This window comes from Marmota marmota, unplaced genomic scaffold (assembly GCF_001458135.2).
Source record: "Marmota marmota marmota unplaced genomic scaffold, marMar, whole genome shotgun sequence".
NCBI lineage: Eukaryota > Metazoa > Chordata > Mammalia > Rodentia > Sciuridae > Marmota > Marmota marmota.
The window spans coordinates 18,888,439-18,905,906 of record NW_026000068.1 but is presented as its reverse complement, the minus strand read 5'-3'; the positions used below and the strand labels follow the sequence as shown (position 1 = coordinate 18,905,906).

The window sequence follows — 17,468 nt, the reverse complement described above, 5'->3', positions numbered from 1 at the left end:
TTTTGTGGAAGATTTGTGAGGGAATGTTTGTGTGTATACATGTGTAATAATCAGATTTTCTTTAAAATTAACTATGTTGAGAATGGCTTAGTTGACAACACCAGGAGCATATGCTAGGTTCTGAATGAGTTGGAGAGTGGTATGTACTGATGTTTTCCCAACCAAAAGTAGATATGTCAAATACCAGAAATTCCTTGCTAAGGCCCCAAGATAAAGGAATACTATAGTCCAATTACCAATAATGCTCCCAAAGTGGGAGGTGGTAGAGGCAAGATTGAGGTAATTCTTCCAACAGGCATGTGTGATTATACTCACGGTTGTAAATATAGCTGGTAGAATATTTTCATGGGAGAAAAGTTCTAGGCAGTACACAGAAAGCTAATGAAGCTCAAGCTTCAAAGCCCTTCACTTGCACAAAACTTTCCTAGGTCCTGGACTAAGTTTATATTCATTTTATTAAAGAGAGTTGCATATTCTTCAGGTCTCACAAAATTTGGAGCCATCTCTATCTTGCATGGATGAAAGTGGGATTTGAATTAACCTTTGCAAGAAAAATTTAGTCTGTGCATATGCCAAAAGGGATAGGATCTGGTTGTGAATGAGGATAACTTTGGGGATAGTGTGTGGGTGCATTGCAGGGAGGTGGGTTGAGCGACCGGTGAGAACCAGGATTATTGAAGTAAGGATTATCTAAGATGCTTGCATTGTTTAGTTATTTAGTTTCTTTGGGATATAAGAAAAAGACCAGCACTTAAGTTAGCTGGAGTAGGATTTTAATGTAATGGAACATTATAGCTTTGGGTATGTAAGCTGGAGTTAGAGGGCCAAACAGAAATCCATGAATCAATAACTGAAATAAACTAATTTTCATGTCTACCCTCCACAATTATTATACTTATTTTCTCCCTGTTCAGTTGTGTTTCCATTACCAATTGCCTATTCTTTCTCTATACTGTCAATATAATTTTCTAACTTCATAATCGGTTCCATCATGGCTGATGCTATCTTCCTCATTTTTCTGACATTTCCAAATTCAGATCTCAAGAGAGGAAATCTCTGCCTTGTCAGCTCATTATTCCTTGACTGGCAAGGTCATGAGTCAGTGGCTAACCTCTATCTTGTGTTTCCATACCTTGTCCAGTCACGTAAGAATTCCTTATATAGAATCTTTGTAGAAAATCTGGAAACCTGTGACTCTCCCTTCAGCAAAGGTTTCAGACTGGGGAATTTTCCTTTGCAATACCTGTAGGAGGCTAGCATACTAAATATTATATCCAATGTAGTGGATATGATATTAGTATGCTAGTGTAGTCCCTCAGTGCATCTATAGACAAAGCAGATGAAAATCTCTGCCATTGTAGAGCTTAGGGATGAGCATTATTATTTTTTTCTTTGTCCAAGTGGCCATGTTTATTTATACCAATAGGTTACATTAAGTCATTAGTACCATAACTACTTTGTTGTTCAGAATATCTGTAAAGTTCCTTATGCTGCAGTTACATTTTACAGTTACAATATGAAATGTTAGGAGCTTTGTTCAGTTCTTAAGACAGTATTTATAGCAAATACTTTCTGAGCACTCACTTTGTGACATGGTGTCAGATTCTGTTCTCACCACTTCATATACATTAACACTCTTAGATTCTACCAACAATCTTAAGGGGAATTTGCTACCATTATCCCTATTTTACTGAGGAGGAAACTGAAGCCCAGCAAAGTCAAGTAGCTTGCTGAATGTCTCACAGCTAATCACTAGAGGAGCCAGGATTCTATGTAGACGTATGTTCTAAAGTCTATTGTCTTCCATACCATGTGGCCAAACACAGGATTTTATGAAGGATGGGTAACACCAGAGGCTAGATGTGAAAAGTCACTTTCTAATAGAATTTGTGTCCAGTCAGAAGGTAAAAAATAAAGGAGATAAATTGGAAATTGGTGATAAATTGGAAAATGGATATTAAAACTAATATCCAAATGAAACATTACATGTACCCTTCTGATAAAGATTAACTAGTTGAAGAGGAAATGAGAACATTTTTAGCAGTAGAAACATGATCAACTATCTGGAAGTATAGTATCTAAAGATTTTGTCAGATGCTGTGGAGAAACTGATATATTCTTCTTTACAGAGAAGCAACATACAGTCCAAATTTCCCACAAAAGACTGGTTAGACTATAAGGGTATTTAAAAACTCTTACCTTTCATTTACAAAGTATGGGTCAGAATTTAAAACGGAAAATTTTATACCTCTTCCTTTGTAGCATAAAATCAGATTATATCTGGGATGAGATCCATCTTCAGTGTTGACATTTAGGTTTATTGGAGTCTTGTGAGGATCCCAGAATGAGAGCAGATGTACCAGGCAATGTCACAGAGAGAAGTGTAGTCAGTGTTCCTCACGATACTGAGGCTTGAGCTTTGGAAGTCCAGGAGGCCACTCATACAAGGGGGTTGTTTAATCTTTGACACTTCTCCATGAATTAGGATTTTGACAACCAACCACCATTTGTAATCCTCAAAAATTGTAATCCTCAAAGTCTTGGTTTGGGTAGTAGTTTTGTTTCTCCAGTTGCTATACCACCCTACCCAATCTTAGTCCAAAAGTGAAACGTCTGTTGTTGCCATCTGTGTTTGCCCACTCGTCTTGACTCTTCCTCATTCAAAACTCTCTCTTTCTTCAGCCTTCCATTTCCTTCTCCCAATTATTATTTTTTATATCCTATACCCTCTTATGAAACCTCCAATCTGCTAAATTTCTTTCCCTTTTCTCTGAATTTTTAAAACATCTTCAATCTGTATTATTATGAGGAAACTAATATAACTGTACTTAAGGTCTATTCTGTTGAGAATAAATATATCTTAGTGTTTTGGAAGGGATAAGAGACAGAATCCCCTTTAAGGGATTAAGATTCAAACAGAAGTCCTGGATGTCACAGAGCTTACTAACTATAAAGTCCTTTTGGAGGTGAGGTGAAGCTTTGAGCCCCACAGTAAATGGAGTCAGTTGAGGAGAAGGCTGTCAAATGAGAGAAATTTTTGTAGTTGGAGCTTCTCTGAGTCTGCTCAGAGCCATGAGGAGGATCATGAGAAGGAGAGGCTCTGCCCTCCACTCTGTCTCCCTAGGAAGTGTGAATTCTGAGAAGAGTGATAAGAAAGGAAGGAAACTTTGGAGAATAACGAGGGGAAACAGTTTCTTCTTGTTAGTGTGATATAGTAGGACCGGAGTAGAAATGAAACCTCACTCCAGAGAGACCAGAAGTCAATACTGGCAGTAGATAACATAACAGCTGTACCCATTTCCTTAGAATGTTGATGTGGTTACACATCTATCTTTGTCCCCTCTACTGGATAATTAGTTAACTCATATTTTGTAAAGAAAGCAATATTTTTACACAACTTTGCTGCAAACTAGCCCTGTGACTGTAAAACAGACTTGGCTTTATAGTCTCATCTGTAAATGAGAGAGCTGGATGGCATCATCTCCAAGGCTCCTTTTAGCTTTAAAGTGTGAAGTTTTGTTTACTCCCACAGGGATTCCCACCCTCTTGGTGGTAGCTGGCCCAGTGCCTAAGAAGGGCTTATCAGCTCTCAGGATATGCCCTGCAAATTCCAACAAATTAGATGAAGACAATCTTCACCACACTGTTCTTTAGAGTGTGATTATATGCCATTTTCTATCATTTCTTATTATTTCAATTGTTTCCCTACTAGAGTAGACATTTTTCAAAGCACAAATCCTGAATTACATTATACATATTGTTACTGAGATTGGGAAAATTCACTTGTTATTAGAAACCTGGATTTGCATTTCAACATTCTCCAATTGTCAGAATTGTTCCTCCTTGAATAGATCAAAATTTATCCCTATTACTTTACATGTTTTACTTTTTAACTGACCAGTTAATTTCTGTTTTTATCTCATCAAAATATAAAAATTAGTTCATCCTTCATTAGAATGATTTATTCATTCCAGATTAATGGGGTCTCATTATAGTAATGTAAAAAAAATAGGACAAGTCTGCAAATAAGAGGGCTTAATTTATTGTACAAATCTATCCTGCCTGAGTACAATACCAGGGATGATGGCAAATACCAAATGACTTGTTTGTGCCTCTGTTGCCTTGTATGTCAAATACAGACGATAATTATTAAATGAGTTAATATTGGTGAAGTGTTTAAAGCTTCCTGACAAGGGGAAAGCACTTTATAATTCTGGTTGATAGTTTAGGATGGAGTTGAGAGGAGAAAACAGGAGCATCAGATACATTGCTTAGAGAAACTGGTGGTAAAGGGAAGTGAGAAAGTGGGCTGCACTGACGGGAAGGGGGAGAGGCAAGCAGTCAAGCACAGGTGTCTGTGTGTATTTTGTTTTCCAAGATAAGAGAAGCCTTTCCATGTTTGAAAGTGGATGGAAAGGAGCCAGGGGACAGGAAGTCAGAAGAGGAAGGGGATAGCTACCGGAGCAGGATGATCTGTAACAAGAACATAGGTAATTAGAAGCGATAAGAGGGAATTCTAGAGTAGTTTTCTCTGTGTTCTTCAAAACATCAAGCTCATCTTTACAACATGCCATGCATGGACATTCACCAGCACAGACTACCATAGTCCCAGTCGCCTACAATCAGGCAGTGAAATGGGAATAAATTAGTGAGCTGAAGCGAGTGGGCAGAGGGAACTCTCTAGTGACATGCTATAAAGGAGCTACAGCCTGTGGTACAGATAGATCATTCTGGAAAGAATCTTGCAGACAGACTAGCACAGTGCTGAGCACACAGAGACAGTGTCTCTGTAAACCCAGGCACCAGGCCTCCTCAGCCAAACCACCAACAGCCACAGGGTACACAATCCATCCACAGAAGAAGACCAAAAACTGGACTGTGTCCAGGTGTCTGCGAATAACCACTCACATCAATCCTTTTACCATAAATGCAACAGGAAAATAACTTGGTCTAAGAAACTTTCTTCACACACACACACACGCACACACTTTCAGTGTCTTACTGAATTCTTTAAAAATGTTCTGTAATGTGCCTTAAAAAATAACACTGTTTTAACTGAAATCCTTAGGCTTTAATATCCAGAGAGAGAACCAGCTTTGCTAGCAACTTGAATACCATATACATTTGGCAATTTGTAAGAATTCAGCAAAACTACAAGCTTACGTGAAACATGAGCAAAAGGACTTATTTCAGGCAGGAAGACCTCGAACAGCATAAGGACCAATCCTCGTGTTGACAAGAGCTAAGGTGTCTGAGAAAGACCCATCAGTAGATGGGTCTACATTTCCAGAAAAGGCCCATACTTTGCTGGGGATGAAAGTCAGTGTGTTAAATGGAGTTGAGCATTAATTGGAATTAAAAGCAAAAGAGTTCAGTATCACCTAACATATGGAAGTTTTCAAATAAATGTTTCTACTTTTCTCCCTTCCACACAAAGATTCACTTTTTAAATATTGCTTCTCCACATAGATTAAAAGCTTTGTCTCTAGTGAAGGAACTTACAGCAATCCCTAGTGTGAGAGAGAAGATTATTTTCAGCAGGTCATACTTTCCAGAGTTCCCCAGTCCATGTACATTGTCCGCTGCCTCCAGTACCAGTTTAGCATAACTGCCAAACACTGCATCCCACACAACTGGATTCCCTCCTGTACCCCTTAGGCTCCATAGGCAGCTTTATGCCTAACCTAGTCTCTGCTTGTTTCACTGCTAGCTGCTTACTCAGTGACCTTCAGAGGCTGACCACTGGGCACAGCAGCTTTTATTTCCCCCTCTAAATCAGCAGTGACTGATAGATGTGGGAGCAGAAAACCACTGACCCCTTATCAAGAGATGGGACAAACTTTGCAGTATCTTTCATGCTCTGGAGTTCCCCTGAGGATCAATTTGAGACTAGATTCACCTGAAATTTCAAAGCTTCTTGGCTTCTTCTTTTTTTTTTTTCCTTTCTTCTTCATCTTACTTTTTTGCTCCCTTATTGGTTTCTCCTGAGGGCAAATCCTTAATAATTAACTTACATAGAAGTCCCTGACGCAGGGTCTGCTTCTAGGAGCACTCAACACAAAACAGCCCTTCCTAATGACTCATTCATTCATTCAGAAATGTTCCCTGTCTAGGTTTTCCTCAATGCAGTGAAGAAGAATAACACATAGGTAGATGAAATATAACCATAAATGTTCTCAAGGAATTATGTGGACCTAAGTGACTACATATTTTACAGTAAAGGGAAACAAAGTTATGAGCATGCCATCTCCCCTGTCAAAGTGGCTTATAGCTAGTAGATCCTCATGAGTGCTAAAACATTTGGTCAGTCCTTGACCACATGCTGTTAGCCCTTGAGGAAGAGTCAATCGTATGCCTACAGTTTTATTTTATTCAATACTTACTGGACTTCATGAACCAGAGTATGAGAAACAAATGTATAGGCTAATTAGTACAATATGATATGTACATCTTGAATAATCTTCAAAATGCTGTGAATTATGAAAGAAGGAATAGTACCTTTTTAAGAAAATTGAAGGCTATGCCTTATAAGATAAATAGAATTAATTCTGGAGAGAGGTAGAGAGAAGCATTTTAGAAAGAGGGAATAGTACACTCCATCGCAGTTAGGGGTGAAAGATCACTGGCTGTTCTTTGGAAGAGAGAACAATGGTTTAGGGATTGAAGCACAGTTTGCATGCAAATTAGAGGCAGAAGATCAATCTGGATAATCTGGAGGTGGAGGCTAGAGCCACTAGGTGGTGGACCTGAGGTAATTCAGGGCTTTGTCCTACAGCAATGTATTTGAATTTGACTGATGTTTGTCTTAGAGACAATAGGAAGACATGTTAAAGACATGTTAAAGAGAAGAAAAACTGGGGTTGGAAAGAGTAACTAGAAGTGTATCATTAGGTTAAATCAGATATAAAACTCTCAATATAGAAACATTTTTTAAAAATAAGACTATTTTTTAGAGCAGTTCACAGCAGAATTGAACAGAAGGTACAGACATTTCCCATATACACCCTGCCCTCACACACACATAGCCTTCCCCATTAAGGACATCACCCCCCAGAGTGGTGCATTCTTTAAAATCAATAAACCTGCATTGACACAGCATCACACACAGCTCCTAGTTCACACTAGGTACACTTTTGGTGCTGTGTAGTGCTATGGGCTTGGACAAATGTCTAATGACACATATTCACCCTTAGAGTATTCCACATAATTGTTTCACCATGTAGAGCATAGGTCTTTTAGGGGCAGTTATTTGACCTATCAAAAATGATAATTTCATATGGCTCAAACTGATAGTCTAGCCAGGAATGAGGGCGAGAATCTAAAGAGCAGCACCAACACCAGAAAAGAGGAGTGAAATAAAGAAGCTCTATAAGAAAGAAAATCGACAGCCTGAAATGAGTGATCCACGGGTGGCAGAGGCAGAAAAAGCTGAGGAAGGCACAGGTGACAGCAAAGCAAAGGTCTCTACTGGGAATGACTGAGTGAATAGCCAAGAGAGCCCTGAGGGGAAGTGAGAACCCACAGGAGGAGCACCTCCCACAGCACCATAGGGACCATGCCTGCTTCAGAACCCCGTGGTGCTTCACCAATTACCTGGCAACCCTCATCCTTTATGCTTTCTCTGCTATTTGACACAAGACAGGCCATGATATCCAAATTCCTAAGGTTGTAGCTATTACTGAAGTCTGGCTAACAAGTAATGTGAGTTCAAGAGTTTACTTAGTTAACACAGGTCTCTAAACAAGAACCCAGGAGCAAGACAGCTGGAGAAAACTGGTGGTCCTTGAAGGCAGGAACCTGTCCTAACAGGTTGTGTTTTAGCATTTTTTTTTTCCCCATCAGAGTGCAAAAGGGGCTTTGATGTTCTTACGGAATAACTAGGAAAACCTGATATTTTTCTTCCCCCAAGTCTGACTATTCTTCCAGAGTCATAATAGTTCAGTGAAAATTGCTGAACTTTTTCTATTGGACAAAATGTGAATTTGGGGCGGGGGCTGCATAAAAGACATGTCATTTCAGGATGTTTTAAGCACGACCTTCCTAAAGTAGAAATCATCCATTTGTTGAACACAGTCAAGAACTGGAAAACTATATGTCCAAGTGGAGAACTTATGCAATGTTATGCCAGCTAGAGTAAGTATGCAAAGGCGAGCTTTATCATGTGTTTGAAAGAAAAAATCCTCTAGCAAAAAAAAAAAAAAAGACTGACCTAGAAAACATTGGGTTTCATTTCTTTCTGGTTTTGCTCATAACAGTTTCTTGTAAGAATTTCATCTCATTCTGCTTTTTCTTGTAAGAGTATTACTGGAAAATGTTTAAAAATAGTTTTCAACTATGACAAAATATTTTCTTAGAATTTTTCCATTACATTCAAGGAATTTAGACTATAACTAGGAGAATGCCACTGAGGGATGGGCTTCAGGACCCATTTTGCAGCATTATTCATTCATGCCACAAATATTTACTGACTCTGACCTATGTGCTAGGTGAGTGATAGCTGTTGGAGATACAATGGTGCACAAAATCAGACAGATTTCCTGCCTTCATGAAGCGTATAGCCTAGATATACTGACAAATATTAAACAATCAATCACAAAATAGCTGTTAGTTTCAAACTACACAGAGTTCCTAAAAGGGAACATAGTGATGGTTACATGGGGGGGCGGGCAGACCTAGTCAACAGGATGTCCTCTGAGGAGGTGATTTTTCAAGTTGAGACCTGTGAGATGAGTAGGAGTCAGTCAGATGATGAAGGAGTGGAAGATCACTCCAGGCAGGAGAAATTGCTAGTGCAAAGGAGTATAGACCTGTGCATAATGTTCAAAGATGGCTAGTGTGGCTTAAGTGCCCAAGAACAAAAGGGCAAAAAGTTTTGAAACAAGGATACAGTTTCAGCCAGAGTCCAGATCAAACAGGGCCTGTGAGTTAAGGTTCTGGTCTTTACCCTAAGAGCAGTAGGAAGTCATGAAAAATAATAAGCTGGAGAGTGCTAGAATTAGATTTGCCTACATCAAATCATTTCAAGTCAAAGACTTTTTAGTCGGCATTCAATGAACACTGAGATAGCTGCTCTTGAGATTTAGATTTAGAAGTTGATGTCATAGCATAGGAAGAATGAAAAGCGTCAATGAAAGCACAGAGTTGAGAATGAGATGGTCTTGGGGAGATAACAGTGAAGACATCTTTATTTACTAGATCATAACCAATGTGAGTTGATATGTGGGTTTTGGTTTTCTTTAGAATGTTCAAGGAAGTATCATCTGACAAAAGGAGTCATGATCAATAATTCTGTCCCTGAAACCTTCTGTCTGTTCACAGATCAGGTATCACACAAACAACTACGCATCCAGCTCCACCTCCTTACCCCACCAGTGCTCCTCAACCTTGATGTGGAGTGACCACTTGGAAAGGTGAGAGTTAGAAGCTGCCTAGGTTTACACTGTAGCCGTCTGTCATCTTTCTGCTCTGCTTTGAGTTCATGCTTTGAAGGCAGAGTATCTCTAAGAATCAAAGTGCAAATGAAAGCATACACATGTGATTAAAGAGTACCAGGTTCCTAAGAAGAGCTATTGTTGCTTTTATCTCTACTTAAATTTCCTCCAAGACCTTTATGTGATGGGCTCCAGTCTGGTCTTGTGACAAAACAATTCTTCCATGAAAAAGCCTGCATGTCACTAATTTTCCACTCCACTCTCCGGGAGTATTTTAAGGTTAAGCTACTGTTTTAATTAGACATCAGAATCCAGCGTGTTCACCATATGGCTAGCACGCTCTCGGTCGCCCTTCTGATTAGATTTATTTTGTATGAAATGTGTGTGTCAGTGGATGAATACTCCAGAAAGCAGAACACAATGCCAACTGGGATGCATGATTGGCTATATTAAAATTTGATTATTAGTTTTCTCCCTTGAATACCTTTTTTTTCTATATTTCTGTTAGAGACTACAGGAGCCATAGGATTAACTGAAAAAGCCCTTTTGGCTATTACAGCATTATGTGATCTATTTTTTTTAAAGAAAGAATATAAATAAAATGTTAAATTATTTTTTTCAAAGACCGCACACTTGACTTATCAAATAATTTGACCTTTTCGTTTTAATGGAAAGAAAATATGCTCACATTATTTCATTTTTTGGTTATTGGCATGTATGCTAACTCCTTTACAGTGGTTATTATGAGTGTGGACACTTTAGCAGCTTAATTGCCTTGCCTGTTTGTCCTCCCATGATCAGAGCAAGAGAGAGATAGTCGCTTCTGTTTTTCAGGGGAAGAATTGAATGTGTTTTTCCATGGAGATAGGTAGCTAGGCCTACATGGTGAGAATAAGCTGGCTGATTCTGGGAAACAGGTTGAAAATCACGAGGCCAATACAAATTTTCGCTCAACTGACCTTTAGAATCCTGCACCCTTTTTTTTTTTTAAAAAATATCTGTGAGATATGAACACATGTACCTAGCATTGTTTTTGCTATCAAGGCAGATTCCCCTGGGGTGGTGAGTGAAGGGAAAAGAAGGAAGCCTGGTTCCCATCTCGTTCTTTTTTTTTTTTTTTGGGGGGGGGTAGGTTCACTTTAATGCTGCCTTTAATTTTCCAAAGTCAACCTTATTGTACTTTCCCTGCATTATGAAAAATAAGCCAGGTTCTATTATGGAAACTTTGTAAAATGAAAATAATTAGAAAGAAAGGATGCTTACTAAATGCTATTTCCACTACTCAAGCAAAATCTATCTATATTACTATATTTTTTGTATTCTTTTTTCCCCTGTACTTTTCTTGATTTTGTTCTATATGATTATGACATTATATATGCACTTTTGAATCTTGTTCTTATTTCATTTAATATAAACATTTCTTAGACTATTGCGAATTCTTTGTAAAGCTACTTTAAAATTTATTTGGGTCTATCAAAAGTGTACTATAGTTTCCTTAACCATAATCTGTGGTCACCTTTGGCACCATCACAATAGTACTGCATTGGCGGAGGTCAAATGCAGAGGTGTAATTAGTATTTCTGATTTTTGTTTTTGCCATAAGAAGACTTTAAAAAATAAAATGTAATTAGAAAGAAAGGAAGCTTTACTAAGTGCTATTTCCACTACTCAGATACATGTTATCAGACTGCTTTCCAAAAGAATTATCAGAGGTTTAAAATTTCATAAGCAATGTATCAGAGTTTCTGCTTTGCTTCACTCTAACCAGCACTGTATATTATCTTAAAAAATAAATATCAAGCCGGGCACGGTGGCACATGCCTGTAATCCCAGCGGCTCAGGAAGTTGAGACAGGAGGATGGCAAGTTCAAAGCCAGCCTCAACAAGGGCGAGGCACTAAGCAACTCAGTGAGACCCTGTCTCTAAATGAAATACAAAATGGGGCTGGGGATGTGGCTCAGTAGTTGAGCGCCCCTGTGTTCAATCCCCAGTAAAATAAATAAATACATAAATAAATAAATATCACACTTTGTGGGATTAGTAAGAGAAACATTGTATTTTATAGCTATTTCACTTTGCCCTCTTCCTTATTTCTTTTTAGATGATAGTTATATACTTGTTGGGACTTGTTTTATGACAAGTTTATTTGTCATTTGATATACCTATAATTGCTTTTGTTTATAAAATGCACATAATTATTTCAAATGTTTTATCTGCATAAAGTATATGTATTTCTTACTCATATATTGCTCCTTATACCAATACAAAATTTTAAAAATTATCCCTATTAGAGTTTATTGCATCTTTCTCTCTATATTCTAACAGATAATGAAAGAACAGAGCTGGACTTATAGCGCAGTTCCTGCTTCCCCGAGTCTGTGCGTTTCTTTCCACCCAAGAAGAACATTATGTTTTTTGGACTATATCTTTATTTTTGTCTCATTTTTCTATTTTAGTTTTTTTTTCTTGTCAGTATTACACTCGGATAGCAGTTTTATTGTTATAACCCATGCCTCCGAATGTTAAATTCATTTCTTGGGAGATTCTGAGCAAGCTTGAAGAAGCTGAGTAGGATTCCACAGAGGACGATTTATGGAAAAGACAAGCAAAAGAATGACTCACATTTCAAGAGTTTCCTCCAACTTGAAACATTTATTCGAATCTTAACTAAGATGGACAGTTGTTCATTCTATAATGATTTTGATTTTGCAACATGAATTTGAAAAATCAGTGTATATTTTAACAGTGAAAAGTCAACACATGGAGAGCAAGAATTCTATTAAGAGGACATGAACTTAATGAGACAGAAAACAAGCCTAGTGTGGGCAGGAGGGTCTCTGTGGAGATGTGGTGTCCCTCTGGGCTTAGTTCAGAAATAAACGTTCTTCAGTTTAAATTCTGGTTATAGGTCATTAGGTAATTCAGGATTGCTTTATTGCTATTTCTTTGCTCTTAAAGACAAAGGATTGATGCAGCTAAGGGCATCCTTGATGTGTTATAAACAATTAGGAGGCTATCAGGTTATTCAGTTAAAGCAATAAAAAATAAATTCATACATAGCCTTCTAGTTATATCTTCATTTTTATCCTACTTTTGAGTCACTATCAGTTTGAGATTTCTTCTCAGGCAGCATACAAAGAGGTAAAATTAATAAATGACAGTTATTCTGCATCAAGTTTTGTTACTTTTTTGTGAAATAAAAGGATCTTCTTTGTATTGCAATAAAAAAATTCTGTGGATTTTTTAAAAATATTTTGAGTCATTTAATAGCTTTCAACTGACATGCCTTCACCCGCTTTTAAATCCAATCAATGTGTCTTCCTTGCTGTCCCCCCATTTCTGCCTCTGCTCCCCTGACCCTGTTCACTGACTGCATCACAGGTTTACCATGTTGTCACCTCTGAGAACATCTGAGAAAGAGGTAAAAATATGGCCTTCGAAGTCTTACCAGAGGAGCCTGAACTGGCTCCATTTTCATTGATCAACTAGATTAAGCCAATTGTAGAGTCACTTTTCTCAAAAAGCTGAACCCGTTATGAATTAGCTATAAACTACATATTTTCTTTCAAGCCTACATTTGAAATTGTTTTAACTAGCACCAATCTTATGCTTTACACAATTCTTCAGGTTTAAGTTCAGTGGATTTTATGAAGCACATAGATTTTGCCTCCAATATAAAAATATCTGTGTTCCTTGTGTTAGTCAGACTTTTGTCACTGTGACAAAATACTTCAGAAAACTGACTTAAAGGAGACAAAATTCAATTTTGTCTTATGGTTTCAGTGCATGGTCACTTGCACCCATACTTTGGGTCTGTGCCATGGCAGAAGAACATCATGGTGAAGAGCAGGTGATATAGCGAAGCTGGTCATCTTATGATAAGGTGAGGAAGGGACCAGGATCCTAATATGCCTTTCAAGGGCATGCCCCTATAACCTAACTTCCTTCCATCTTTTCCCATCCCCTAAAGATTCTATCACCTTCCAAAAGTACACAGGCTGGTGACAACGCCTTTAGCCTATGGTACTGTGGGGGTGTGTGTAAGATCCAAACTATAACACTACTGTTTACTTATATTTCCCCATGGTTCATCTATGTCATTATCTTGCTGCCATGTATCTATTATCTTATTGTTACAAAAGATGACTGTTTAGGGCTGAGGATATAGCTCAGTTGGTAGAGTGCTTGCCTTTGATCCCTAGCACCAAAAAACAAAACAAACTAACAAAAGATGACTGTTTATAGAGGGTTTACCTATGTCTCATTGTTAATATAGTAAGAATTTAGATTCAAACTCAATTTTATTGATTTCAGGTGTACTTCTCTTAATGCAGCACAGTAGGATACGAGATTTGCTACAATGATATTCTGCTTAAGAATCACAAACTCTGAGTGGATAAAGCAGCAGCAGCTGCAGCAGCAGCTAAATCAGATAAAAAAGATCAGAAGAGGTCTGCAGCAGGCAAGAAACCTGTGATAAAGAATCTGGGAAAGAAGGCTGTTGGTGTTAAGGAGAAGAAGCCTGTGGGGGGAAAGGCTGCACCTGCCAAGAAACCAACAGCTGAAAAGAAACCTGTTGCAGAGAGAAAAAAAGTCTGCTGCATAAATTCTTAAAAATCCGTTTGATTCCATAAGTTCAAATAATTTTGGACAGTTTAGTTTGAATAAAGAGCTGAATAAAGATGCAGTGAATAAAAAAAGACAAAGTGACGCAGTAGTAAAAGGATGGGTTTTGAAATCAAACTCGGATGTAAATATGGCTATGCCACTCATAAACTCTGTGACCCTGAGAAAGTTAATCTCATTGAGTTTCAATCAACTAATCTATAAAAGGAAGATGATGCTACTTACCTGTAGGGTTATTGTGATAATGTATGTAAGGTACATGTAATACACATACTTACTCAGTTAAATATTTGCAGGGATGAATTTTTTATTCAGACTTATCTCCAACTATTTAATGAGCTCACAGTGTCAACAATGGACTGGCTTCATGACTGGTGGATTTAAATGTCATGGACAGAATCTATTTCAAAATCCTGTGTACTATTCCTATTTATAATGTCCCATAATTATTTTGGTTAGTGCAAAGCCTACCTACCTTCCACATGTTCAAATCTTACCTTGCTCTTAGGCCTTGAATAATTTAAGTATCTTTGTTCTCTGTCACCTCTATCCCCAAATCTACATGGTACTAATTTTATGATATTGCCTTTTTCCTTAAATATTCCATTTTCCCTTGACAAAATTCTAGTTCATGGTGGATTAAAGACCCTTTTCTTATATTTTCTTCATAAATATCTTAGCACTAGTATAGTGTCTGACTCCTAGAAAAATGCTATTTCCTTAGTAAATTATTAGCAAAGGTCATATTTATATACAAGATAAGCAACCTAAAATTCAAACGAATATGATAGAAAGTACTTTGTTTCCATATTATTGCTGAAATTGGGAAATTTCATATTAAAATTTCCTGATTTAGAAATGTTACATCATAGGGGTTGGGGATGTGGCTCAAGTGGTAGTGCGTTCGCCTGGCATGTGTGAGGCACTGGGTTCAATCCTCAGCACCACATAAAAATAAAATAAAGATATTGTGTCCACCTAAAAAAATTTTAAAAAAATATTAAAATATTAAAAAAAACATTTTAAAAAAGTCACATCATGGTAATGATGAATAATTACATTCAGTTTAATATAATAGTGTTTATTAAAGCTATTTGTGTAAAGAAGTAAGTAATGAAATAATTAGAAAAAATGATTGGCAAAGATAGTTTGAAATCTGATGTAGAGAAAAATATATGTCAGTATAAAATACTTCTGATACATTTTTAAGTTGATTTTAGTTTTTATAGCAGTTTATGTTCAAAGAAGAATTAATTGTAAATAAAAAGGATATTTTTGTTTGTAATGCATAGAAACCTGTCCATTACACAATAAGTTCACCTAAAATAAAAGATTCTGTCATATATGTACTCCAGTATTCTGGATCATGTTTTAGCAGCACATTTACTAAAAAGTGCCTTCACCTTCATTTCCATTCTTTAGTAAACACAGAATCTCATCATTATATAATGAGGTTATAATGAGGCTAGAAATAATAGTCTATAAAAAGATGAGTTCCTAAGGAACTCTGCCCCAAAATGTCACATATAGAGAAAGGTGGCTGACACCCAGTTTTAATGTTATTACAGGAATTAGTATAACACCCTATGGAATACACATACAAAACCTGAAACACTGTTATGCTTATAAGTGGGCTATGGAGACATGGTTCCTGACTGTACACATATAATACCTTCTGTGTATGTTTAGACCTAAGATTTGGCACTGGAAGAAATGAGCTCCAGACTCCAACCTCTATCCTATAACAACTCTGGTGCTTTCATTCCGCACTAATGCAAGCCAATGTGGAAGAAAACAAAGAGCCCAGTTGTGTTGCTCCCAAGTGAGATGGGGCAGGCTAATGTGCAAGACAGGCCAAGTCCTGCCCAGATCTCAGAACTGGGCCAGGTAAGAAAACAGGCAGTGTTAGGGTCAGGAGCTCAGGCTCTTACCAGAAGCTATCTTTATCCAAATTCTCTCAAAAAGGAGAAAAGTAGAGTAATTTGTCTTTTTGTTTTGTTTATTCTAATTTGTTATATATGACAGCAGAATGTATTATAATTCATATTACACATATATAGCACAATGTTTCATGTCTCTGGTTGTACATAAAGTAGAGTTACACCATTTGTGTCTTCATATGTACACTTTGGGTAATGATGTCCATCTGGTTCTACCATCTTTCCTACCCCAATGCCCCCTTTCTTACCCTCCCACACCTTTGCCCTATCTAGTGGTTGTCTAATCTTCCAATGCTCACTCCCAACCCCATTATGAATCAATATACTTATATCAGAGAAAACATTTGGTATTTGGTTTTTTCTCTATCATGTCAGATTAGACCCCAACTTCCTTAATAAGACTCCTATAGCACAAGATTTAAAATCAAGACTCAATAAATGGGATGGATTCAAACTAAAAAGCTTCTTCTTAGGAAAAGAAACAGCGAGGTGAATAGAGAGCCTACATTTTGAGAGCAAATTTTTACTACATACACATCAGATAGAGCACTGATCTCTAGGATATATAAAGAACTCATAAATCTTAACACCAAAAAACCCAAATAACCCAATCAGTAAATGGGCCAAGGAACTGAACAGAGTGATTTGTCTTTTATTTTTTAATTTTTTTTAGTTTTATTGATTTTTTTTACTACATGACAGCAGAATAAATGCATTACAATTCTTATTACACATATATACCACAATTTTTCATATCTCTGTTTGTGTATAAAGTATTTTGACACCCAATTTGTGTCTTCATACATGTACTTTGGATAATGATGTCCATCACATTCCACCGCCCTTGGTAATCCCTTGCCCCCTCCCTTTCCTTCCCATCACTCTTCCCTATCTAGAATTCATCTAATCCTCCCATGCTCCCCGTCCCTACCCACTATGAGGTGATTTGTCTTTTATATGTACATGCAGGTATGTGTCTTACAGTTATTTACCATGGTTTGAAAAATATATGAAAATCCAGATTTGAATTGGTCTGCCTTTTTATTATCTACCAGGAAAACTTAAAAATCAAGTAAATGATGAGAAAAAGTTATTAAAAATCAATATAATTACTTAAGAGAACAAAAATTTTTCAACAACTTCAGTAGTTAGAAGTATATTAGAAAAACCTGTTGCTAGGATAATTGCCATTTGTAGTATCTTAAAAGTCTATATATTTTATACTTGTTCATTATACTTTTACTTAACAATGACTAAAATGTTTAATTGCTGTTTTAAAAATCTGTGCTCATACTTTTCATTAATCCAGGTTTTACTGGATGTTTAGCTAATTTCAAAATATCTCTAAGCTCATGCTATAGATAACAGTATTTCTCTGTTTCATTCATGTTTTAAGGCTTTATTTTCATTATCTGAATTTTTTTATTCCAAAATAACTTATATGATATATATGTACATATATACATATGTA

The 17,468-nt window shown here is 37.0% G+C and overlaps 1 protein-coding gene across 3 annotated transcripts in view; it reads left to right on the top strand.

Annotated features, from left to right (window-relative positions):
* Ptger3 (prostaglandin E receptor 3) overlaps positions 1-17,468 on the top strand; it is a 203,715-nt gene that overhangs the window by 65,655 nt on the left and 120,592 nt on the right. The window contains exons 3-4 of one of the 3 annotated variants that reach the window (XM_048814066.1): positions 9,319-9,410; positions 13,746-14,122. The exons of 1 other annotated variant lie outside the window; for it this stretch is intronic. In XM_048814066.1, coding sequence (XP_048670023.1) covers positions 9,319-9,410; positions 13,746-13,773 — 120 coding nt within the window. In that variant the 3' untranslated portion in view covers positions 13,774-14,122. Of the gene's footprint in view, positions 1-9,318; positions 9,411-11,756; positions 12,676-13,745; positions 14,123-17,468 lie in introns of those variants that run through there. One more of the 3 variants, XM_048814067.1, reaches the window with a different exon arrangement.